At 39.0% G+C, this 27,392-nt stretch overlaps 1 protein-coding gene across 1 annotated transcript; it reads right to left on the bottom strand.

Moving 5' to 3' along the window:
- Positions 1-857: 857 nt before the first annotated feature.
- SP4 (Sp4 transcription factor) lies at positions 858-26,416 on the bottom strand. The gene is made up of 6 exons (XM_048951098.1): positions 26,203-26,416; positions 25,491-25,591; positions 23,470-25,027; positions 6,486-6,714; positions 6,067-6,266; positions 858-5,259 (listed from the first exon to the last, which is right to left on the bottom strand). Exons 1-6 carry the CDS (start codon positions 26,207-26,209, stop codon positions 5,012-5,014), a joined length of 2,343 nt encoding a protein of 780 aa, XP_048807055.1. The 5' UTR covers positions 26,210-26,416; the 3' UTR covers positions 858-5,011.
- Positions 26,417-27,392: the final 976 nt, after the last annotated feature.

Below are 27,392 nucleotides of genomic sequence, written 5' to 3'. Positions count from 1 at the left end.
AAACATTTCACTTGAACAATTCCAAAATATCCAAGCCTGTTAAAATCCTTTGTAAGATACACCTCCATCCCAAATATTTCCAGAGGACAGATCATTTCATGGCAATATGAGGAATCTTTCACCATTTCATCAAATCGTAGAATCACAGAATGGTTTGGCTTGGAAGGGGCCTTTAAGATTTTCTAGTTCCAACATCCCTGCTACAGGCAGGGACACCTCCCTCTAGATCACGTTGCTCAAAGCCCCATCCCACCAGGCCTTGAACGCCTCCAGGGAGGAGGCATCCACCACATCACTGGGCAACCTGTTCCAGTGTATCACCACCATCAGACTTTCATTAATGGGAAATCGCTTTCAATATGGGAAAGGCAGATGGAGCCAAATGCTCCAGTGCTGGAGGATACCTGTTTAGCTTAGAGGAAGTGCCTTAGCCACATTCCCATTGCTGGGTTACATCACCTATCTGGCTGCTGTCAATTTCTATAGGGAAGCACGCTAGAAAGAGTATCTTTGACAGTTACTCTAGCTAGGAGATCATATTCTAGGTGTCAGTCCCCACAGCACTACCATAGACACTGTCAAGGCTCAACCACTGGGAAACATTGCAAATAGCCTTGGGGAAGAGAAAAGGAAGGGAAGCAAGGACATAAGGCAGTGAACGTGTCAGTAAGAAGGTTAGTATAAATTAAATATGAATGTATCTGGAAAAAGAAATGCAGAACAGTAGCTATGTAAGTGTAGGACTACTTTCATATCAATAATCTATAAATAAATAACCTAAACAAACAGTACCAAAACATCAAAGAGCTGGGCAATATTTTAGTTTGTCAGATGAATTTACTTTAAATTATGACATATTTTGACTTCAGTTAGTTAAGTTTGACATTAGAAGGTTAATGTGACTTAAAAGCAGTATTTTAAACATACAGTAATGTGACCGCAGGAATTAGAAGAGGATTCTATCCTGCAGCACCAAAAATCACAAGTTTTAAATACCATTTTCTCTAAGCAAGTGGTCTTCTAGTTACTTATTCTTTTCTCTCTAAAAATATTACTACACGTTCTCTGCAAGACTACTGCACTTTTTGAAGGCTTACCTTCAAAAGAAGTTATTTCACTTAAAAACCCAAACCTAGCAGCTATTCTACTTCAGTAATTAGCAGTTTAGTAACCATTGAAGTTTTTTTAGTCCAAGACAGTGCAGAAACCCATTTACAATTCACTAAGAATAAAGCTCAATATAGGTTCTACAAGCTGAAGTCAGTTCCTTCAGCTTTCCATTGCCTCATTGTTCATTTCCTTTCAGCAATGCAATCATGACACATTGATCATCTACTTCTCTATCAATTCATTTTTGTGTGCGCACGCACCAGACGACTGTTCCTGCTCCTTACCTTAGAGAAGCTTTTTCCTTCTGTCACTCCTTCAGCATGGGCAGGAATAACTTCAATTCCCAAGAGTTGAACAAACAGAACTGAATCCACACCAACTGGAGCCTGCTGTTTTATTTCCCTGCTAAGAGCCTGCCAGTTGGGAAATGCTGACCATCAAGCATAGGTCTTAATTACACAAATCCAGAAGCTGCTGCCAACCTTTCCCCATTGAGAAGCATTTGCTTTCTGGTGTTCTCGATGAACAGATTATCATTGGGACATAATTCACTGCTGCTATATAAGTAATTAAATGAAGAAACCTTTTAAACTCAAGGGAATTTTAATAGGTTACTTGCAAAATGTTATTGCAGGCAACAACTTGTACATGATTTTAGTTCCAAACCCACCAAAAAAATCATACAAATCAGCATTGTAAAAGTGTCAAATTAATGCCTTACAGGCTTTGCTGGCAGAATTAAGTTCTAAATTCTAGATGAGGGGAAATGTTACTCTTTTCATTTTTTTCCTTTTCCATGTTTTTTTCTTAGAAAAATTTACAAGTGAAATATTACTACAAAACTTTTTATAAGGAATTTTTGCAAAACATTTACATTTTTTTTAACCATCAACTATTTTTCTGTTTCAAAATCATTATGTAGATTTAACACCCTATGCTGCACATCAATTCTTGCGGGATGACAATTCAGTGACATGCATAAAAAAAAACACCACAAGGCATTAAAATGAAGACTTAAATACAAATATTGTTGCAGTAAAACAGTTATAAAATTGAAAAATAGGACCTAAACATCATGCTTACCTAACTTTGACAAATTAACTTTTTCTCCTAGATTACACACTTTTATTACTGCTCTCATGAAAGAATGTGATAAATAATGACTTAACACCAATTTCTAATGTAATCGGCAACACATACACAAATCTAACCAAAGAAATCATATTGTAAGAAAATAACTATTCTAACACCGGAGTTCTACCATGGTAAATACACTTTGCACTGATAATTACAATAAAGCAAAACTTTTAACGGTGGCAAAGGGAATGAACAGTGAAATGCCATTAAACAAGATACAACTGCACATCTGTGCCCTATTACTTACAACAGCTATATCCCACTGAGTCAAATAAAGGACATTGAAATTTACGATTCTTTTAAGACAGAAAAGTGGATTCAGGATGCTTTGCAGAACAGACCATCAAAATGTTTCTAATTCCAGTGGTAAAATGTGCACCTGCTAACACAAGTTAACGTACTTTAGATGCTCAGAAGCCAACTAGATTTAGATTTTGATACTTCTAGATTAGGGATCCATTGCCAATTAAAAAGGATTTCAGTTTCCTATCAGCATACACAAGTATGCATGAAAAAATTACCTATGAAATGGTCGCACAGAATGGTCATAACTTCAGTTTACAAAAATCGTTAACCTCTAGGAAACATGGTAATAACATTAGGAAAGCTCTTCTTTGCATAAAGAAACGTATAGCACTGATTGTGAAGCATAATGATAAAATATATATTTGACATTTCAATTCCTATATAATAAAATTAACAGTTAATACTACCTAATGTTCATCTGTATTAAATGTAACATCTAATTGAGTCTGATGTTTTAAGTCCAGATACATCAGTTAAGAGTACTTTAAATAAAATATACAAAAAAATGTACAAAACCCAACTAAAATTTAAAGACTGTTACAAGTCTACAAAAGCTTTAAGAAACTTGAAATTTATAACCACAGTGTAAAATTGTTTTTCTTTAATCTCAAAGCTTTTTTTTTTTTTTTTTTAATGTAAACTGAAAGTATAAATACCTTCAGTTTGTTATTTTGCTACAAAGGGCTGGCCTAAAGTGTACACAGTGTAAACAATGATTGGTACTCTTCTTGCTTCAAAAATACACAAAACACCACAAGATTGATAAAGTATTCAGATGAGAAGTTTTGAGAGAGAATGCAAAGGGTATCTGTTATGTGTCTCAAACCAACAGTTACCAAACACATTCTTCCTTCGTTAATTTGCAGGAAAACAAACAAAAATCTTATCTTTCTTACACTGTACTTCCTTTTGTTACATTAAATATTTTGGCATATTTTTTGGTTTTTTTTTTTTAAATAGTGGTCATGAGAATTATCACCAAATGACTATATGTGGAAAAAGTTACATTTATGACTGTGGGAAATAATTCAAAATCCTGAGTATGAAATAGTTGGCCATCTTTCCTCCCTTTAAATGTGGGAGTTTTCACATACGAACTGCAGATTTCCATTGCTGCTGCTTTCTATATCCTCTGTATTCCTACTGATCCAATTCATCTGAAAACATGAAGAAACCTTTCAAATCAAAAGCCATATGAAGTGATAACTGTATTCCCCTTTCTCCATTTTGTTTTATGGTTGGAGTCTCAATGTAAGACTCAATAGGTAACAGATATTTATTACCAGCCCAAGAAAGAAGAGAAAATAAAGACAGTAACATTTAGGGGAAATGAGAGAAAATTTTTACTTGTGCCTTTTTTGGTTAAAATGTGGTAATCAATTCTTCTCTTTGGCTATTAAGTCAAAGCATAAAGAACTCAGCACATTAACCACAAGAAAATAGCTAGTATCATAGAAAGAAGATACTGGAGAGTGATTTACAGCACTCATGGAGACAATTCTCTGATTGTTTCCATGAATTCTAACAAAATTAAAACATTTAAATATTGAGACTTTATTACTTGTTACCTATGAGTTAGAAACAGACCACTGATACTTTAAAATATGAAATACTCAAAATTGACCCAAAAGTTGCCATATTCATTCTTCCTCCTACATAAAGACACCATTAGTTTTGTAAAATCTTATGTTAATATCTTTCTACAGTTGTGTTTCTTCCTACTGTATACACTAATTCTACATAATCTTAGCTCTCCAAAGAAAGAGAGGAATTAGAACTCACTGATTGTCATTTATACGCACTACTATAATGTAGTGGTCAAAATAAATCTGAGGTCCACCTCAGATCCACCTCACAGCATGTATCATCCAGCTGCTAGTTGAGTAATTCTAAAACTCGAGAAAAGACGGCCAAAATAAACTAACACGTTCTGTGGACTGAGCAAAAACCTAAACTATTTCCCCTTTTGTTCAGTCTGTATTCAGTTTTGCTGTGCTTTATGGGAAAAGGATGTTATCATGAAAATATTACAAATTCATATTAAAAACAAAGTACCTTCATAAAATGATATTAACCCTAGTCACGGTCCACCCTGTTTTACATTGATATTATCTGATTTTACAAACACATCAACATACAATGCCAAAATAGAAGGGAAAAGTTCATTTAAAATCATTACATGATATACAGACATATAACTAAAAAAAGTACAGTATGGAAATAATATTTCCCCATCTGTTTATCCAGTACATCAATTTGCGCTGTTTGTATTTTTGAAATTTTGCCTTGTTGCACCAGTGTACACTTTCCATGCTGACCCTCCAACCTGGAACACTTACAGAAGTCAAGACTGATAACACAATTTCTTTCTCCATAATCCACTTTACAAGCTCACTTCCATATCCTGAAAGGCATGTAAACTTAAGTGCAGCACTAGGCGTCCATATAAATTATCCTTTCAGAATTCTTCCATGTTTGTTGAAACATTAGGGGTTGCTGGGTTTGAATCTTGAGAAATGGCAGCAACAGTGACAATTCTTGGAGAACCAAGAACCTCAGTAACTGAAGAGTCCAGTTCTCCTGAGGTAACAATAGCAAGGGCTGTTCCACCACCCTTCTTGTTCTGATGAGTTTTGACATGTTTCGATAGATGGTCACTTCGCATAAACCTTTTAGAGCATTCTGGGCACTCAAATCTCTTTTCACCTTTTTTAAAAGAAAAACAAAACCAAAATATTAGCAAAAGAGCACAGAACAATTTTTGTTTGACCATTTCAATCTGACCCTTTTCTATTGAACATGTGAAATATTTTTCAAAGGATAAAATGTTTTCTTCTCTACTTTGATTCTCAGGTCTTTTCAGATTTTGGCAAGCCATTCTTTACTATTAAAACATTCTTAAACATTTGCTATGCTCTGACTATCTAGTGAGTAGTTTGAAATTCAGATCACAAGAGAATTTGCCTCACCTCCCATAACTCTGACAGATTAAGTAATGCTACTTGATAGCATTAAAAAAATACATACTTTTATTTAGATTACAATGATGTGAATCCCAGAGTTCCATAATGTCTCATAAAAATGTATAAAAATCAAACTTGAGAGAAAAATTCACCATACTAACAAGTTCTGACAGTGCTTGAATATCATTAGGTTTCCTTTGAGTACAATCTTTTGCAGCTGTAAGTTTGAGTGGATTAAAAAAAAAAAAAAAAACACACAAAAATTACCTTTATTGAGGGCTAAAAATATGCAGGCTAATAACATTCTTAGTTTCTAAAAGGTCTGCCTTTTTAATCTGAACTGTTAGGAGAGCTTCCTTTATCATCATCTGAAATATCAGGGAAACTTCCCAAAGAGGAAACTGAAGCCAACCACTTCCTCCATTTTGAGCTCCTTTATTTATACGTAAAAGTATTTTTCAGAGACCTTGAGGCCTTCAATATCACTGTTTAAATGTGGCCACTACGATCCAGACACAAGCCATTATGTACATAGAGAGGGGTGACCAACCTGTGTGGGTTCTTCTATGTCTTTGCAACTCATCGCTTCTCGTAAATCGCTTGCCACAAAAAACCCAGTTGCATATAAATGGTCTTTCACCAGTATGCCAGCGCAGATGCGCCCGAAGATGAGATGTCTTGCCATAAACTTTACCGCATCCTTCAATATGGCAGATATGTTGCTTCTTTTTTCCTGGCTCATTGCTGCTTCTAAAAAGAAGAAATATAAACAGGTAAACAATTTTATTCCAAAACATTACTAACTGTTGTAGGAAATTACTTCATGATGATAGTTATAATCCCTTGTCTTAAAAGGAATATATAAACGTACTTTCCAGTAGACAGCACAAAAAGAAGTATACGACAATAGAAAATTAGAAGCCCAAATGACAAAGTGTGAAAAGATGCATTAATAACATTTATACACACCTTCCTTCTCCCTCTCTGCAATTGGGACATGAGCACGCAACTCTTCTTGTTCTCTTGCCAGGTTGCACTTCCTGGTCAGAAGCTTGTTGAGCTTGTTGCAGCTGCACTTGTGTTATCTGATCAGGACTAACAGCACCAATTCCTGCATTAGCAATGCCACCTACCGCTACAGTAACAGGTGCTATGGTAGCCTGCTGCACTTTTACTCCATCCTGCCCTTGCTGTTGACCTGTAAAATAAGGAAAAAAGATTCTACAATTTCTCGGCCATTTCAGTAAGTGTACAAATTAATTCCATACATCTTACAGAAAAGAAAATCCACTTGTAGTTAAGGGAAAACAAATATTAAATCCAGCTACTTAAGCAGCGCCAGAAGGTGCACCTGCAAGCTTAGATGGCCCTGTTTAACATAATTTCTTATCAGAACAATATGATGCTACAAAATGCTGAACAACACTAAGAAATGTAGACAAGTTTAACAAGTTCTCTTTTTCTCCCCTCAAAAGCTGAGATAACAAAATCTTAGAATTATTAAATCTATTTGCCTTGAAAAATACATCAACATTCAGAAAACTAAAAGCTCAATTTGAAAGATACTTTTATGACATATATAGAACTGTCTCCTCTCCTACAAACTGCATTGAATCACCATTGTGAAAGTTCCTGTTTGGTTCAGAGAAAAAGAAATATTATAGGACTAGACTCGAACAAGCTAGCATAGCAGAACTTGTTTTGTTTTGCAGAACGAAATACATTTTTAAGAAGCCTACTGAATGAGCTTGAATGAATTAAATGGAATTAAGACTGACTTGATGAATTAACAATTTAGTTTCATTGCAGAAGCTTATTGATCTCATCGACTTTCTCAGTCAAAGACATACAGGTTGATTGTTTTGATCTACAAGCAAAATAAGGAGTACTCTAGGCAAGAAATGAAGTTTCTTCAGCAGGAGAGTACTGTTGTATTTTCTTAAAAAGTTAGTATGTTAGTATCTGGGAAAATAACATGACAAATAATAGGACACAGAGATAACTTCCAGCTGCAGTAGGACAAAACCAAATGCCAGTCCTGCCAATAACAGAAACAGGACAAAAACCCATTAATATACTGCTATTTTCAAAACTTCATTGTCTTCATACAAATGGGAAGTAAAAGGAAACAACTGTTGTGTTAGAAACCAGCTGTAGTTCTCAGTTAGTCAAAGGTAAATAAATTGAGAGAACTGGCAGATTCACTTGCAGTCTTTTGCAGAACATGAACTGCTCTCAGTGTGCTGAAGAGACCCAAGATGCAAAATTTAATCCACAGTGCCAGCACTGCAAATGATGGCAGCCTAGCGATTGTCACCACAAAAGCTGAAGACAAGTATTGTGGCCTATGTTACTGTTCTCACTAGCAGTTTTTAAGAACTTTTTTAGCTTCACGACTACTTCTAAAGTGAAGAGAGTCTAACACACAATTCTTTCTAGATCTGGCAATCTGCATTTATGAGAAAGTCTGCTTGGCATTTCTAAAAATCTTACATTCCCCGATTTGACACGAACCAACTTTCAGCCTAAATCAAAGGACAACAACCACACAAGAGTCTTCTGACATCTCTTCATAACATTCAGCACCACAACTGACACACTTCACTGATCTTGCACATTCCCTTATCTTTGTCATTTGCTCTCCAATGCATACTTGTGTGGTCCATGTGAGGACCGCCTTGAACAACACGATACACCCTACAGCCTTAATCTATTTATTAAGCAAATGTAGCAATACATCTCAGGAGAAGCTGTTCATAAGTGTACAGGAAACAGCAGAAACAAAGAAAAAAAGAAAATGTTGAAAATAAGGTTATATAATAAGCACAGTTACATGATAATTATATATATTCCTGCAAAGAAAATCCTGAGAAGTTTAATATTGCAATTCCTGGAGGTTTTTTTTTTTTTTTTTTGAACTCCTGAAAATGCAGCCAAACAAGCTAGCACAATAGTAGCACACAGGAAAGAAAAGAAATGAATGTTTTCCTCTTGTATTTAAAAAAAAAAAAAAAATTATTCTGTTTCTAAGATAGTAAAATAAGTACACTATAGGTGAACTGAAATTGTTTTTTCTTTTGAAGAAAAATTAGAGATCTTCCTCCCTCCAAGAAAAAACACCAAAAAAAGCCCACCTAAAGCAATCAGAACATGCTCTTGTCTAGATCTTAAAGTGGAATCACTGCAGTCTTGAGTGATAGAGGGTTTTGATTTTTTTTTTTTTTTTTAAACTACATTCCAGGATCCACTAATGGAACACTAAAGGCTTTGACTTTTACAATTATACTTATTAAGGGAAGAAAAAAGGATACACAGCATGTAAAAAAATTACTGAAAATGAAAGTCACTTGAGACTTGAGGATTGACAAAAACGAGTACCATCCTGAAAACAAGAAATTTTCAAGAACTTAAACCAGAAGAACAGTAGCACTACTTTGCTAGAGAAGAATATTAGTCTCTGCAGTGAGGAGCTACAGTAAAAGCTGCAGCAATCACAAGAGATGGAGTAGGTTTATTAGGCCCCAACACTGCAACCTACTCTAGGGAATCTGCTTCAGCAGGGGGGTTGGACTATATGCTCTCCAGAGGACCCTTTCAAACCCTGTGATTCTGTGATCCTGTGTAAGCAAAGCTTCTACTGTCCCTTGAGATAAAAACAGAACTTAGATACACCACAGTACAATCTATGGAATGGTACGAGAGCTTATCAGTACAGGTAGCCAGATGAAATGAACTAGAACGTTATGAATGTACTGCTACATTTTTTCTTCCTACTCTGATGGAAGGAGTCTTCACAAGCTGGAAAATAATGGTAAAGATAGATGAGGAATTGTTTGTTTGTTTTTTAAGTCGAGTTTATTGAAAAACACACAACACTTGAGGTATTAACTGTTGATACAAGTCAGCTAAAAGCGTACAAAAACAAAATTTAGATACTTTCTAGGAAAAAATAGCTGACTTGGTTATAAATTAGTTTGTTTATTTTAATATAAAAAAACATGCTGATTTTAAAAACAGGTAGTTGAGAATTATTATACACAAAGGAATAACCCAGTGTCACTTTACATGACTTGCTACTAGGGCATAAAAATATCACTTAAAACCTTCTAAAAGTTCTGCTAAAATTCTCTTAAAATCTCTTAACATTATTTCCTTCTGATGCACTCCAAACCACAAGGCTCAGTATCACTGTAGCTCACCGTTCATAATCAAGCCTTGCAGTAAAAAAGGTCTCATGTTTCAACACAGATTTCAGACAGAAGTCTAAACAAATTATTAAATAAAGGAACAAACAAAGTCACACTTCACTTCATCTGTGTTATTACAGATGAGTTGTCAAAGTAGTCACTGCACATTTATACTTGCTTGTAGAAGACAGCTTTTCATAATATTCCTGTGACTTTTTTTTAACAGTGATTTTTCTGAAACCGTGAAACAGTTCAGATCAACAAAAATCACTGAATTTGAACTACTGTACATGCTGTCTCAGGTCACAACTCGAGGTCACTACAATATGCTACCACATATTACAACACTGACATCAATGACTTCATTTTATTCTATTTCTTTTGGATAGTAATCACTGTATGCTGTCCTGTGGTCAAATAAAACAACAAAGCAACCTGATATAGTATTTATTTTGAAAAAAATCAAGTGCAGTAAGTCTCCCACTCATTAGAATATTGTATATGTGATTATGACTGAAAGTAGTTAAAAACATTACACACATTTTTCAGACTTCACAAATAGAAAAACCTATGTGACTTTAGTCACTAGCCTTAAACATTTAAGGAGTTAATACTCAGTATCACACAACACAGGATCAAATAGTCTTCAGCATCACTTCGTCAACTTTCAAAGCTAACTTACAAAATAAGAGCACACATAATACAACTTAGATGACAAAGATAGAATGCATTAGCTATCTAAGAAATGATTTCTACAGGGTGATTTACTACTAAAGATCACTGTTACTAGGCTTGGTTATCCATCACAAATGAGAACAAATTTCCTTTTATAAGACATTGCACACACACTCCTATTCTTGTTCTCCTACAGTAGTAAGCATGAAAAACTATTCGCTGAGACAAGTAGGACAGAAAGGGAAAAGGCTGTAACTTTGATGATCCGCAGAAGCTTTAGAAAACAGATCTAGGAAGGAAGAGAAATTTAAGACTAAGGAGACTTCTAGTTTCTGGTACTCAGTTCCCCAGAACAATTTGCATAAAGTTCCTGTTGCTGCTGTGCAGCCAGTTATTATTCTGCAGTTAAAGAGATGGCAGCATTAATGACAGCAGCCTGAACCTTATTGCAAAATCTATAGCAAAATGTAGCTAGTCAGACTGATTACTGTTACAAAAACCAAACCAAAACAAACCCAAGGCATTGTTTAACTGCACACTCCAGAAATGAAGAAGATTGCAAGCGATATTTATAACTCAATGCGTATGACTACAGGACAACTAAAATAAAGTTAATGACAGGCTGCTTTGGAGGTGACACATCAACTCATCCATTAAAAAACTTGTCAAGACAATGCAGTGGAAGAAAGAGGTCTCACTTCTTCTTCTCCCCTGCACACCCCAACTGCAGTTTTTGCAATATTTCACAGTTAATCTTTCTTTTTCCAACATCACCCGCTAGAAAGGTTTTAAACTGAAGAATAAAGTGAAAATCATGTCTCTAAATTAAACATGAGAGATGGTGAGTCGTTAAATTAATAAATTAAACAGTGACAGAGAGACAAAAGTGACTTTCAGTATTGACACAGAAGACAATGTTATTTGGTATTACTAAAACAGTATGCAGATAATACTGCCTCATCTTTTGCCTTGAAGAAGTGATTTATAAAGTTTTGATAAAGAAATGATAGACAATGGGAAATATATTTCCCAGAAGAGAAACTGCACAATGGTTGATGCAAGGGACCCATGTGATCTTCAGAGAAAAGCAATTTGGAGAAAAAGGAATTGGATTCAACCGACTACTTCAAGAAATATGGGCCATCAAAGCACAATGTGGTCAGACATTACAGAAGCAGAAACAAATTCCAATACAAACTGCAGCATTGCACTGACATCTTTCTTTTCTGCTTCCTATACTGACAATGCAACAAGTTTCTATCTTTTGCCTGTTGCCCAAGCTGGCAATATTCATACAATCTTGGCATCTTCTCTACAGAAACCTTTCTTCCCATGTCAAATGGAATAGTGTACTCAAAAATTAATGATGAGCATCAAATTAAGCAGCTTCTATGAAAAATACCACTTAAAAGTATAAGGATTAAGACAGAAGTAGTTCAAGAGTTTTCAATACCTTAAAGAATATTAAGTGCTTTCCCCTTTGTACAAGAATCATATGCATAGAATCATAGAATCACCAGGTTGAAAAAGACCTCCAAGATCATCTAGTCTAACCATCCACCTACCACTGATGTTTCCTCACAATACTGGCAACACAAAGATACAATACAATGCTTAAGAAATTTCACGAAGATACTTTAATTACTTAAAAACTGCTAGGCTTCTTACAAGTGCATTAGCACAGCCTGAAGTCACCTCAATATCTTCAGACAGAAGAAAAAGGTTCCAGCTAGTATTACTTTTCATTTAACAGAAAGCCTATTTCATCTTTATTACTGTTAAACAACAAAGAGCTATGTCAAATACAACACAGAAAGACCTATACAGGAACACTGTAAGAAAATAAACATGGTGCTGCATTTGCACAAAACTTGGTATTGTGCAACCAAGTAGAGGTTACAGTCAAAGCAAGGTAAGAACTTCGGTATTCTGGATTGCTGCTGTGATTTTAACAGGCTTCAACAGAAAAGAAAACATGCTCAATTTACTATGAAGGAGCAGCAATCAAAAAAAAATGTCTTGTTATCCTACTGCTAAAGTTCGAGAAAAACTTATTTTCCTTTTTATTGAAAAAACCCACCAACAATCAAATAAAGAAACGTATTGGGAATAAGTGCTCAAGAACATTTCTCTGCAGACGGAAAATAGTAGTTCCCTATGTACTAAACCTCAGAGCAGACAGATAACTGAAAATCCAACTACCAACAGTGCTGCACAATGTCAGGTAAGCTGCATGCAAACTAATAGTAGATGCAAGAAACGCAGCCCTTAGAAGTTTAAGTGAACATCTCTCTGTATTCCACTACCACATCCCAATTCCCAGCTACATACAGCTCATAACCACAAAAGAATGCGTCTCAGTCCTTTCTTGCATCTCTTCCCCTTTACTTTAAAATGAATGGCAAGAGAGCAAAAGTTTGCTGACAGTCTCTACAATCCGACCAGAAGAGCTCAATACCTGACTAACTGTAACAATAAAGAAGCTACATACAGATCCTACACAATTCCGCCATATGGAAATCAAAATACTGTTTTCTGGAATTTCTCACAAGTCTGTTTTTAGCATCTTGATTCCTCTTCTGAATATTATGATGCAAATAGCAATAGTTTGATCTTAAAAGCACAGAAGGAGGCTGAGAAGAAAAAAAAAAAAATAAAAAATAAGCTCAGGTTTCAGTAGCCTGTCCTTTCTGTTTGTTTTGTTTTTTTGTTGTTTGTTTTTGCTTTTAACTATAGTTTAGCTAGTTAACATTTTATGTTCTCATGTCCATGCTAGACTAACAGATTCATAAATGTCCTTGAAGTAAACATTTAGGTCACATGTGATGCTATCTTTATATTGATAAAGATAAAAGTAAGCGTGCCTCTGTGCACAAGAGGCATTAGTAAGCAGGTATGTACATGGAAAGTGGAAAATCCTTTCAACAGAAATGAAGTTAGCTGACTTTAGACTAATTCAGACAACATTTGATAATTTGTTCAGAATTAAAAAAATAAAATGTTGGCAATGAAGACCAATTTATTTATTTATAATGTCATCTTTTGCCTTTATCAGGCAAGGACCAGGAGAGCTACATCTTAAGAGCCATGTAAATCTGTAGGACAGAAGTCTTTGAAAGTTCTGCCAGTATTTCTGCAACATTGTTACCCTGTAAAAGTAAATCTTACTTGCTCTTTCTTTCTGATACAGAACAAATTGAAGAGCTTGATGTTTCACACATTTTCTTGCCAACAGCCAAGAGAACAAGTCAACCAAAGCCCATATCTTTCAGTGTTCAGTATTCAGAAAATTGGACACATCAGCACTTGAAACCATTCAATAAACTAAAGAAAGTCAGACTAGTACCTAACACATATGCCAAGCTGTTTTCCACTAGAGGATATTAAGCAGCCATTTCCTTTTTTTTTTTTTTTTTTTTTTCTTTTTTTCTTTTTTTAAATAAGGATGATACTTAGTCTCCCAAATTATCAAGATGACAATATGTGCTGGGATAAGAATGGCTTACCAATGACTGGCTGATCAAGATACGATGCTGTCAGCCAGCATCAGCAGTAGCAAACATCACACCTAACTCCATTCTTAAGAAAAACTATTAAACATACCCCAAGCAAAGCTGTTTCAGCAGAAGATTATGGACGTCCAGTGCTTTTGTCCTGGTGAAAATTTCATGAGAAGAGCAAAACAACCATAACAATGACATTTCATACATAGCTCTGACTACTATGCTATAGCATATTAATAAAATAACTTTAACTGAATTTATCCATTAAAAAAAAAAAATTACTGACCATTGAAAGATTAGTTGTTTCTTCATAATGATATTTTTTATACTTGAAATTAATGTTCTGCCTTAAAAACACACTGTCCCATTACATAATATAGTTAGATATTAAGTAATCATCATTAACATCCAACATTTTAATGTACTAAGATAATAAGAGCCAATTTCTCACATCTACCACGATGAGAATCTTGTGAAGCAACTTTGTGACAATGCACATTGCACCAAGGAAGCTACTGAAATCAGATTTTGAGTATAATTTCTCTCTCATCTCTTTTTTCTCTTCCTTTACACAGCTGTAACAGACAAACAAGTAGTTGGCTTAATATGGGTTTAAGTGTATTTAATCCATTTTGCTTTAAAACACTAACAATCTGATGAACTTGTGCAGTACTCATAATTGTATGCTTGCTTGCTAGTTTCTAAATAAGAAAATTCAGCCTATTCTTTTCTTGCTGTATATATCCTGGTTTCTGACAACAGGATACAAAAGAGGTAAGGGCAAGAACTGATACTCTTAGAGATAACCTCTATTGTTGAAACACTCTAAGAATATAAAATAGGGAAATAGTTTTAACGATGCTTTTCTTTGAAAAGCTTAAGAACTAGCATCTAATTCTAGAAGATGATAGCATAGAAATAGCTCATTAGAAACTTGTTTCACCCTGCAGTTATGAGCAAAGCAAGTATTTTAAATACCTCCCCTTCCTGCTTTCCATGGAAGCAGCAATAAAGTTACACCTTGCTACTCACAGAAAAGGCAAGTGTTCTTTTATTGAGGCATTTTTACTAGATTATTCTCCATTTAGCTGAATGGGAAGATTGTACACTCACACAAAGTTCAGAACAGCATATCAATACTTTATTTTTAAACTACCATTGCCTACTCAAACATTTGCTGTCATCAGCAAGGTTTCTCGTTAAATTCCTTCTACCACTATTTTCAATTTCAGTTTAAGAAAATCCAACACAGCAATTTTGTCATTAGAAGACTAAATGCTTCTAATTACCTTGAAGCATTTGAAAAGAACACCAGTACTAGAACATTCAGAACACTGAGGTTCCGCAACAGTTCTCAGCTAAGGCAACCTGAGAACAGATGCAAGTGACCTTTCATGACTTTGGAAGAAGTACAGTAAGTTTTGATACTCTTCCCAACTACATCCCCAGAGCCAAGTAACATTAAAAACTGCAAAAGCTAAGCAGAAATCCTGCATTTCTTCTGCCTTTGTAGAAAACAGCTCAGTTCTTTGTACTTATCTTTCTTATTACAGATCCCACAGGTTTGTAGCTTGTGTTTCTTTCAAGGTGTTTGCCACAGCTTGCTTCCCAGTGAGCATCCAGGGAAACGCTGGATGTTGTTCTAAAAACCTCAAGTAATCACCATACATTAGTTCCTTTGATTCTCACGCTGGGTAATTATACATGCCAGTTTGCAGCTACAAAAATATGGCTATTTTAAACCCTTTTCATGTTGTCACTGCCTATGGCTACCCCTCCTTGCTCAACTCACTATCTTATGACTCTATACATACTCACTGTCACACTAATATGAGCAAGGAGATCCAATGATTACATTGTCATGAAAATATACTTTCATTTAATGAAATAGATGTAACATTCTAGGACTTTAGGCTAAACCCCTTCCCTTCCTTGGTAACTAACACAAAAGAATGAGATAACAGCAGATTGTGAGTTGTCCAAAGGATCGTTCAATTTCTCATGATAGAAGAGTTTGAGAACACTAAATAAAAGGTCCTTAACGCAACAATTAAGACAGTGTATTTATTTCAGACAAGCAGTGAACACGTAAAAAAAAAAATGGACTTAAAAAAAAAAAAGGATAAGTTCATAGAAGAAAAATAATTCAAAGATCAAGTATAAGTAGCACTTCTGGCTCATGAAGATGTTAGCAGCAAATCACTTAAGAGTGGGAAAAACGATTACTTTTGTATGTAATCAACATCAGATGTGATGAGAAACTAAATACTTAATTAGAAACACCTTTGACTCACAGTCTTTAAGTTGCATGCATTTAATCTTGTATACTTTTTCCTATTTGAAACATTATACTAAATCCTTCAAACTCTCCTGCGAAGTCTAAACCAGAATGGTAATAACATGTAAACAATCTCTTCTTTTTCTGAACAGCAAGTCAGAATTAGTGACTCACACAAGAAGAGTCAATAAAGAAGCAAAGGGAAAACAAAGCATAAGATGGATGTAGACAAACCTGAGAAATACAAGACAGGATGAGAACTAAGATGCTGGCAAACTGTGCAACTACTAACAGTAGCAGAATGAAAGTAGGTTGTCAAGAAGGAAAAAAGCCTTAGAAACTCACATTACTAGAAATTATGAAAGCAAAGAATGAGGCTCATGACATTTTTTCAAGCATTCTAATGACAACACTTAGTATTGAACTCACATAGTCAGTAACAACTGCTTTAGAATCCACAGCACATCCCTATAGAAGTCTCTTAAAACTCCCCAGTCGCAGTGCTGCCAGGCAGCAAACCTTTCCACTGAACACAAGCCATTCCTCCATTTTGTTCTGATGGACGAACTACCAATTCCCCATCATTCAGGCCACATCAATGCTCATCTTAAAATGACTTCAGTCACAAGGTGGTGGGATCTGGGAACTCTTGCTTAAAGCAAGTAAATAACAAAGCTGTAACTTTTATCTTCATGTTTTGAAAACAAAAACAACTCAGTAAGAAAAGCTAAACATCATATAACAAAATTATTTCAAGAAACGTAATTAAGATAGACGCAATTTCAACCTATTAACTCTTTTTCCTAAGTAACTAAGTTATTCTGTAAAGCCACTGTTCACACCAGTAGGAGAGGATCTGTATATTTCTGCTGCCAGCAAAAACAATGAACAAATTCAAAAGAAGCTTGAGACCTCTACTGACCACCCCAGCATAAGAACAGGCAGAACACAAAACCCTTACAGACAAAACATGAATTGTCACCGTTTTCTTACAGTGTAACTGGTCTTAATAAAACTGATGTTTTATTTCACCCCATATTCATCAGCACCCACAAATACTCATGCTATCGTTAGTACAAATATACTCCAAGATCAACACAATGAGGGATGAAGTAAATTAGTTCACCAAAAGAAAATGGCTTGACAAATTATTCTTCTTAGAACCATCTAATACTAAAACAAATTACTTTTGTCAATTAACACATTTGGGCAAATAAAAGGAATTGAAAATAGGCTTTAAAAAGGCAAAGGCTATCTTATTTTAAGAGACAGGGAGAATCTTTTGATCTTGCATCCACACCTATCGCAACAGAAGCTTTGAAAAAAAGGCAAGAGAATTGCCTATTACCTGCATGAACCCAAGCTTATTTGGGACAAATTCATGAAGTCACCATCTATTTTACTTCTGATTAATACCACAGACTTTCCATTCCACAGGGAATCACATATAAAACATGAACTCAGAGAACACAAAAATGCACTTCACTTTGTACAGAACTAGCTTGCCTAAAGGCTATGACTGGTACTAATCTCACAGCAAGGCAGGTGTATACAGATCCCTGCACGTTCAAGTGATCACAATTGCATTTAGGTTTGATTAACTCTTAAATAAATCACTATTCACAGATCTTGCTTTAAAGCTCAAATAGATAGTTTCTACATCTTTCTCATCCGGCTTCCTCCCCCTGCCCCCTTCTATTTTTAATTCTTCTTTTGACTGACACTTTCTACATTTTTTTTTCTGTAAAACTTCACAGACCCTTAGGGAGGTGTGGACAGGAAGTCATGCCTGAAAGTCACTTGGTACAATGTCACTGCTCACTCAAGCAAGGCCACTCTACAGCTGGCTGCCAAGGACCATGGGTTTTGAAGATCTCCACACATGGAGACACCACAACCTCTCTGGGCATCAGCACTCAGTCACCCCCACAGTTAGAAGTAACTTTCCTCTTCACTGATAATGAATATTCAGTTGGGGTGTGAAAGTGAACAGATGAGAACTCCTTTGCTTTTGCCTTGCTTTTTGACATAGTTCAAAAGCTACCAGAAATAACGTGCTTGAGCTTTTAACTTAAAAACAAACAAAAAACACCAAACATTTATTCGCCTTCCTTGGTTTACAACAGAGCCTATACATCTTGAGACAGGAAACAGTAACAAATTTAGAGAAATTAACCAAAATACAGCTTTTACTTGAAATTTTTTTTCTTCCCATTGTGAGATTTGTCCCTATTAGAATTCAGCATTTAAAAAAAAACCCAAAAACCTAACCAAAAACACCTCAAAACATCTAAACAGGTTTTCCCAACATAGTTCTCTAGCTTAACATTTCCATGTTAATTTTAAGCTAAGCTTGTTATTTGCATTGAATTACTTAAGAGTTATATTGCTTTACCTACCTTACCCTTCTGTAAAATAATTTGGAAAAACAACGTTCATAAAACAGAAATATGGCACAAATAAAAGAACAGCTATTTCAGAGATACACTTATTGTTGTTTTATTATTATTATCCCCTGAAAATCAGCTGGTTGGATCAGTTTGGTTTGCTCAAAGGATAGAGAGACTTCTTTTCTCCTAACAAAGCTAGAGCACCTGAATCAATGGATGGGTTGAATTCTTCACAATCTCTTCCCTGACACTTTCCGGACATCCTCCACACTGCTCATTTCTAGCACCTACTTTCACTGCTCACTTGTACCAAATGGTCCACTTCTGGAAAGTCCAATTAACATACAAAAGAGTTGACATTGACAAGCTTAGGTACTGCAGAAAAAAGAATGGAAATATCAGTCCACAGATGTTATGACAGAAAGTACTCAAAAAGTAAACTGCTCAGTTAACAATAGCAAAAACTTCAATTTAAAAATACAAAAGAGCAACAAAAAGATGAATTTGAGGAAGCTAATAGCCCTTAACAAGTCAGCTTATTCTTTATAACTGGCAAGCAGTTTAGACGTTAGCATGTTTAAAGAACCATAGAATCATTTGAGTTGGAAGGGACCTCTGAACGTCATCTAGTCTAAGGAACAGGGACACCTACAGCTAGATCATATTGCTCAGTGCCTTGTCCAGCCTAATCTTGAACGTCTCCAAGGATGGGGCATCCACTACCTCTCTGGGCAATCTGTTCCAGTGCTTTATTACCCTTATCATAAAAAGCTTTTTTCTTACAACCAATCTAAATCGCTCCTCTTCTAGTTTGAAACCATTTCCACTTGTCATATCACAACAGACCCTGCTAAAGACCCTGCCCCTTCCTTCTTATAGACCCAGTGTATAATCAAGGAATATAAAGATGTTATAATTACGAAACAAACAAGAGAGGTTAGCAAAGCAGATTATAACAACAAGAAGAGAATAGGTAGAATGCTTACCTATGTTCTGGGCTCACTGCAAAACTCCAGAGGAGGGATCTCCAGAAGAGATCCTTCCCTACTGGTAGTCAGCTCTTAAATGGGTCTAGGAGAGGTGCAGGCAGGCTCCCCCCTTCCGGCAGCACAGCTGAATTGCCTTCACCTGTGCTCCCATGGCTGACTCATGGCTCACTTCAGGTGATCAATCAGAGGTTCATGCCGTGATTCAGCAGTTCCCATACACCCTCCCTTTAGATACTGACAGGTTGCAGTCAGGTCTCTCCAGAGTCTTCTCCAGGCTGAGCAGACCCAGCTTTCTCAGCCTGTTCTCACAGAGGAGGTGTTCTATCCCTTACATCATTTTTATGGACCTCCTCTGGAGGCACTCCAACAGTTCTATGTCTCTCCACATCTGGACGCAGCACTCCAGGTGAAGTCTCACCAGTGCAGAACAGAGGGTCCTATATTCACTGCCTTGCACAAGATCTCCTGCCATCAAAGCAGTCAGAGGCAATTCAGATGGCTTCCCTCTCAAGCAGGTAGTGCCACTAGCATTTTAAAGAGTTGAGAATCTGGCTATTAAAATGAGGAGCCAGGTAAAAGAAATTTCTAGAGTACTTTTTTCTTTCTCTGCTGAAGAATACTTGGTAGTGGCTGGAGATCCGCATGGGTAATCATAGCCTCTGCTCTTTCTCTTGCCCAGACACAGGCCTACTTACAGAGAAAGACCAAGGCTTTGAATGCCTTAGTTCATTGGTTTGGACAGTTTCTAGCTCCAATTCTGTCATCTTTCCTCAGAGACAGCCAACAACCTTCTTTTTCTTCAAAAAGCTAAGAAACCTTTCTGTCCTTAGTTCTAACTGCAAAGCCCTAGTACCAAGCTTGATATTAAGATGATGTTAACTGAGGTTAATTGATCTGAGTGGATTTATCTCTGCTAAAGGTTTGTTTTATAGTTACTTAACAAACATAGGCACAGTACTTAATTTTTTTATTTCATAACCATCCCTTAGTTGAATACTTGATATAGCAGTAAAACAGTGCTGCACATCATGCTCTCCTTTCCATGCCACTCTACTCCAGAACTGGTAATCAGGAAGTTTCACAGTAGACACAACTAGAGAAGGAAACTGTAACTTAACTCTCACATTCTCAAAGTTCTTTATTAGAACCTCAGTTCTTAAGAAGGAGAAATAGAACTTCAGATAAGGAGGAAAGATTGGCAGATTCACAGCTGCTGATATAAAAGTGCTACAGAAGTAGCTTACCTAAGTTGGTATGGAATTCAATGGTAATACAGTTTAAGTTTAGTTAACACACAAACGCTCTATGACTAAGGCTTCACTTCTCTGGGATCACACTTCTGATTAATTCTCCTTCCTTCATCCTCAGTAACAAATCTAAATCATCACAGAATAAAATGAATCATAAAATGACTTGGGTTGGAAGGGATTCTGAAGATCATCTAGCTCCAATCCCCTATGGGTAGGGTTGCCACCATCTAGAATCAGGCAGTCCAGGGCACATCCAACCTGGCCTTGAACACCTCCAGAGATGGGACATCCATCACTTCTCTGGGCAGCCTGTTACAGTGCTTCACTACCCTCTGCATAAAGAATTTCCTCCTAACATCTAACCTAAACCTGCCTTCAAGTTTAACGCCGTTCCCCCTTGTCAATCTCAGATCATGTACAAGGGCTGCTCCAAAAATAATGCCTCCTATTTATTATGTTGGCCCATGACATCAGAGGGGGATACTGGTAGTATGACAGTAGAGACTAAGCCTTCCCATCAGTATTCCCTTACATTTTGTTGGCGTGCAACAGATGGCAGCAGCAGGGCAGTCCGACAGAATGGTGTCTGACATGCAAGTGCACATGAAGCAAAAGTACAGAATTGAATTCCCCCATGGAAAAAGAACGGTACCCACTGACATTCGAATGATGCTTGCTGAACATTTATGGCCACAAAACAGTGAAAGTGAGCACAGTGAGATGATAGGTAGTGCTTTTCAGAGGTGGTGACAGAAACAGTAGGTCACCTCCATTGGCACATATTGTTTCTAGAAGAGTGGTATGCAGGCTCCTGTTCATCATTGGCAGAAATGCAGAGGTAATGGTGGTGATTATTTTGAAAAATAATGTTTTGTAGCTCAGAATTTGCTTTACCAAATACTATCATTGTGCTCTATGTTTCTGCTAGTTTCCATTGAAATAAACAAGAGGCATTACTGTCAGTGCAACAGATGTAAAAAGTTGCTCTTCAAATCTACTCTCCAGAAGAGACCACACACAATCAGAGGTGCAGACAAGGTAACTGAGTAAGATGATATGCAGAATACCTTGTTTGAACAGCTACATTTGTAACCCATTAGTAAGCAGAGAAGAAAAAAAAAAAAACCTACTAAGAGCATATAGGAAAATTTCTTCTGTCCCACCCCCAAATCTGCTTTCAAAGCAGGACTTCCATTCCTCTAAACCCTTCTTACTTTAGAGCAAGATCAGCCAACCAGCACCTTCCCATCAAGAACAATTTTCCAAGGCAAATTATTCCGCAAAATTTTGTAGAAGTTGGTCAATTCCCATGAGCTGAAATTTCTTTTTGAAGCATTACAGCCAAACGCAAGGTCAAGCTTTTAATTCTCAAACCCCAGATTAACATTTCTAAAACATTCCTTAAATCGACCAAGTTGAACGCATCCAACCCAACTCTCTGTATTTCAACATGTCATTAAGTGCTAAAGAGCACTAAAACTGACAAAATTCTTCCAACAGCAAACTTCTCATTATCAGCATATGTTTAGCCTCTTCAGAAGTACTTAAATCAAAGGGTACAATCCTTTGTTTATATCATAGCACATGACTACAAAAAAAAAGATCGAGACAATATGGTGCAACATTATTCACGTAGACTGGACACTAGAAGCTTTTCCTTACAGTTTCATAATATAACAGATTGTAGTTGGGTTGCTGACAAAAGGTTGTTTATTAGAAGTAATAAAATAGAAGACCTCTGCTTATATGAAGTAAAATCAAGTTCTTCTAAGGAGTTTACAAATTGGCAAAGAGAGCCCCTAAATTGAAAGCTTGCAAATTTTACATATGAAGTTTCCTTGTGGGTCTCTGCAGTGCTCTTGTGCAGAACTTTATGATTAAATTCTCTATTCTAGCCCAGAACTTTTTAATAGCTTCCTCCCCAAGATTAGGCCAGCATAACCAAGCAGGTATTTCAGAATGCATATCAAAAGTTCATCATCATCATCATCAAGTATCAATATACAGTTACAAGGTTTTTGTTTCCTTTCTTAAAACAAAGATTAAGTCATTGAAATCATGTTGTGAGTAAGCATACCTCATTCCATTCAATCTTTTTATAAAACTCAAACTTTTGCGGGCACAACGTTAGGAGTTAGTAGAGAATATAATGAATTTCAACATAAATGTGTACCCTGACACAGGATTTCCCTTACTGTCATTTTCCTCATCCTACATTTCCCCATGTGCAGAAAAGTAGTATTGCTGGAAAAAGATTCTGCATTGCTAGTTGTTAATAATTTTTTTTAAACATATAATATCTCTCAAGTCTCGTATTCCCTCCCAAACATAACAGGTTTTTTATAAACTATCCTTAAATGATCCTTTTCTCTGTCTTAGCAAATACAAGTAGTTCTACTTAGTGGAATAAGTGGAATATTAGCTCAATGCCTAGAGGTGCTAGCTATTTTAAAATCTGAATCTCAGTGATAAAGTCTCAGAGTTAGAAATTTCAAGTCTACTACACACACACACACACACACACACACACACACACACACACACAAAAAAAAAAAAAAAAAGCCTTTGAAAGTATTAAAAACTGCCTAGCATTTTCACCATGGTAAAAGAACCAACCAAAACCCCACCATTTCAAAAACAAACAAAAAACAACCAATGCAACACTTTGTCAGATCACTCACCTGCAACACTGGTAATAGTAACTGGAACTCCTTGAACTTGAACACCTGCAGCACCAAGGTTGGCAACACTTACTGTTTGAAGATTAGGTACTGAAGCAAGCTGGGCAGCATTCAGGGTGATCGGGGTACCAGCAACAGCCACTGGAGCAATTTGGGCAATGGTTGTGCCACCACTTGAAGACACAGGGGTAATGGTGAGTTGCTGGGGTAACCCAGCGTTCTGAACTTGAAGATTTGAAAGGCTTTGCAGATTCTGAACCTGTACAGTCTGCCAACTGATCTGTCCTGATGGTGTTAAAGTTGGAGCCCGGATGAGCACCTGAGTTGGACTTACTGCCTGCAGCTGAACATTCTGCAAAGACTGCTGCTGGATGGTCTGTATAGTTTGTCCTGACTGGAGCTGAAATGACTGTGGAGGAATGGCCTGTATAATTTGCTGCTGAGGCTGCTGGATCTGTATCTGCTGTAGAATAGGTTGACCTACAATCTGTACCTGCTGAAGGGAACCTGACTGATCCTGAACATTCTGTAATCCATTTGACTGAAGCTGACTGGAGCTTTGGGCTTCAGAGTCTGTCGCAGTTGCTTGAGATTCTTCCGTTGGCTGCTCTGAACTGCCGCCTGCTGTGCTTGTGTACTGGCCTGTTTCTGCAGAGCTTACTAAGGTGTCACTGCTAGTTAGAGATGTTGAAGCAGTGGTCGTAGAAGTGGACGATGAAGAAGGAGAGTCTGGCATTGAGCTAACAGAGGCAGAAGTGACCGGTGTAGATGCCAGCTGACTTCCATTGGAAACTCCACCCTCTGTGGATTGGCCAACTTGACCTGAACTTCCTCCAGCTGCCATGTTGTTTATCACAGGCAATGCTAGGGTTACTCCACCAATGTTTATAGGTAAAGTTGTCACCACTTGTGCCTGAGTACCAGGGATGGTTTGCAATTGCAGTGGTATGGAAACACCAGGCCTGATTTGGACTGGGACCGTCTGATTTGCTAGGTTCTGAGCAATAATATTTCCCGAAGCTGTCCTATTTGAAGCCGTGAGGATAGCTTGATTATTTCCTGCAGGAATAAGCTGAATTTGACCCTGTATATCTTGTAGACCAGTAGCATTTGCAGGATTGATTTGAATTTGTTGACCTTCTGTTGTCTGAATCTGTGGTATCACTTGATACTGGACACTACCACTTGGATTTTGTACTTGAATGACTTGAAATTGTCCAGGGGTTGTTGCAGAAGAATTGCCCGATTTAGTTTTTGTAGGAGATGCACTCCCATTGTTACTGCTGGAGGGACTTGGTGCGCTTGAGGCAACGGAAGATCCCTGTTGAGCAACATTATTGTCCTTTGAAGCAGAAGGAGATGCAGCAACAAGCTGCCAAGAGTTTCCAGCGAGCTGAGTTGTTACTAATTCTAACTGTTGTGGCTGATTTTGAAGCTGCACCAACCCTTGATTGGGATCTATAATAATCTGCTGCTGTCCAGTTGCTTGATTCTCACCAGGAGTTCCTATTTTGCTGCAAGTGGCTGCTAGCAAAGCAAGAGGTGAAGGCTGAGAATCCTACCCAGAAAGAGAGAAAACAGAACAGATTCAGGAGAAAAGCATGGGCATTAACCATCAAAAGTAAGCATCCAGATTTACACAGAAAGCAGACAAAAACATGCTTCTGCATAGAGACCAATGATACAGCTCTGAATAAGGAAGTATATGTTTCTGTAAATAATCTTTAAATACAAGCCAATGATTATCAATGAGTACGTGACAACATATGTGCTTGCTCATCCAGTGTTTTTTTCCAAAAATAAGGGCAAATTTTATAAGGACCTCTATTATGTGGAAAGCAGCTCATTGCTGTATACCGCAATCAAGAAGTACATCAAGACAGTAAAAATACTGCACTCCAACAACTAGGCTTCACCCAATCCAAAGAAAGATGCCCTCAGCAGGGAATGCTGCTAGCTGAACACTTAATTTTAAACGCTAATAGTTTGTGCACTTCCCAATTTGGGAGCGCGTGCTTTACCTGTGAGCCTCCAGTTTTCCCTTTTTTATTATTATTGTTGTTATTCTCTGCCTCGGGAGATTTCTCTCCCTCTGTGGGCATAGTTTCCTCCTTCTTTTGATCTGCAAAAATATCAAGTGTAACAGGTTAATTATTCACCTTCATTTATACAATAACAAAACCTACAAGCGTATCCTTTTTGGTTCCCAGCTTCTCGCCCGTATCTCTCCGTAAAAACAACGGCGCAAACCATTATTACAAAAGAACCGAGTCCTGAGAAACGTGGTTTGAAACCCAACCCATGGGGGCTGGAGAGTTAACACCCAGAAAGGGGAGGTTTGGTTTCCTCTCCCGGAGACAGCAGGAGAAAACCACCCACAACCCTCCTCCTCCTCCTGCCCCCCGAAGCATCGGCCACTGAGTGGCCGTCGATGCTTCAGGGGGCAGGAGGAGGGTTGTGCATGGGAGGGAAGGAGGGAGGCAAAGAGAAATGAAGGAGGGAGGGATGTGCACGGGAGGGAGGGCTGCGAAGAAAGGGGGAACGGAGGAGGGCGGCACGGCGGGAGGAGGAGAAGAAAGGGGGCGCGGGAGGAAGGGCGGGGTGAGCGGGGGGACCCGGGGAAGAAACGGGGGGACGCGGGAGGGCGGGATGGAGGGGACGGAGGGTGGAGGGAGGAGCGGAGGGAGGGCGGGAGGGGTGTGCTCGGGAGGGAGGAGGGAGGGGGTTACATACCGCTCATCCCGCATTAATGCCCCGCTGAGGCGCCGCTCTAGGGGGGAGGAGAAGGAGGAGGAGGAGGCGGAGGGTGGGGTGGGGGTAGCGGGGAGAAGGCCGGTCGCAGCCGGAGCGGGGAGGAGCGGGACGGCCTATTTTTCCACGAATGGCCGCCGCTGGGCTGTGGCGTAGCTCCTCTCTCTCCGCCCGCCGCCGCCGCCGGCCTCAGCCCCGCCGCTTTGAGTGACAGTCGCGGGCCGGCGGCCGCCGCCGGGGGGAGGGCGCGCGGCGGCGGGGCGGGGCCCGCCGGGGCCCAACCGCCGCCCACTGAGGAGGAAACCGAGCCCCGCCGCCAGCCCCCGGCCGCCCCTCGCGCTCTCTCCGCCTCAGCGCGGCTCCCCACGCCGGAGGCTGAGGAGGCGGGGCGGGGGCGGGACGCGAGCCGGGCCCGGCGGGCGGCAAGGCAGCACAAGGGTGGCCTCGGCCTTCTTCTCCTCCTCCCGCTCGTCTCCGGGCCGCGCGGCGGGGGGCGGGGCTGCACGGCGCGCGCGCTCGTGCGGCGCTTTGACAGCGCGGATGGGTGGGGGGGGCGGAGGGAGGCGGGAGGAGGGCGGGGCCTGCGGCACCGAGGGGCGGGGGGAGGCCGAGACCTCGCTGCCGGCCTGCCCGCCGCAGCTCGGGCGCCGAGGGAAGGGGGGAGCGCGCGAGTGCGCGCCAGCGGCCAATCCAGCGAGGCGGTGGGCGGGGCCGCGCGCCGCACTGACCAACCAGGTTGTGCGCGCCCGCCTCGCGCTCCCCTAACTGACAGCGCGCGGGAAGCTCCGGCGCGGCTCTCGCTGTGGCGGGGCCCCCGCCCTCCACGCTGGCCCCTCTCCTCCGAGAGACTTCCGTGGTTTCCGTAGGGAAGCCGAGGTCCGCTCTCCCTCCCCAAGTTTGCACCGGCTGGTGGAGCTGACGCTCTCTAGGCGCACTGCTCGGGGGAATGGCGTGCAGGGACCTCTTCCCCACCTGCCGGGCATATTTCCCACAGCCGGTGGCGAGGGGGCGGGAACAAGCCACCTCCTCATTGGCTCAGTTGCGATGGGGGACGCGCGCGGCACGCCGGGATATGTAGTCCTGGGTGAGGGGCTGAGGGGCTGCCGCGTGGTGGGGACGCATGCGCAGAGCGGCAGGTGTCCCTGGGCGTCCGGCTGCCTTGCGGGCCTAGG

The sequence above is a fragment of the Lagopus muta genome, chromosome 7 (genome assembly GCF_023343835.1).
Source record: "Lagopus muta isolate bLagMut1 chromosome 7, bLagMut1 primary, whole genome shotgun sequence".
Classification (NCBI taxonomy): Eukaryota; Metazoa; Chordata; class Aves; order Galliformes; family Phasianidae; genus Lagopus; species Lagopus muta.
This window is presented reverse-complemented; position numbering and strand designations above follow the sequence as displayed.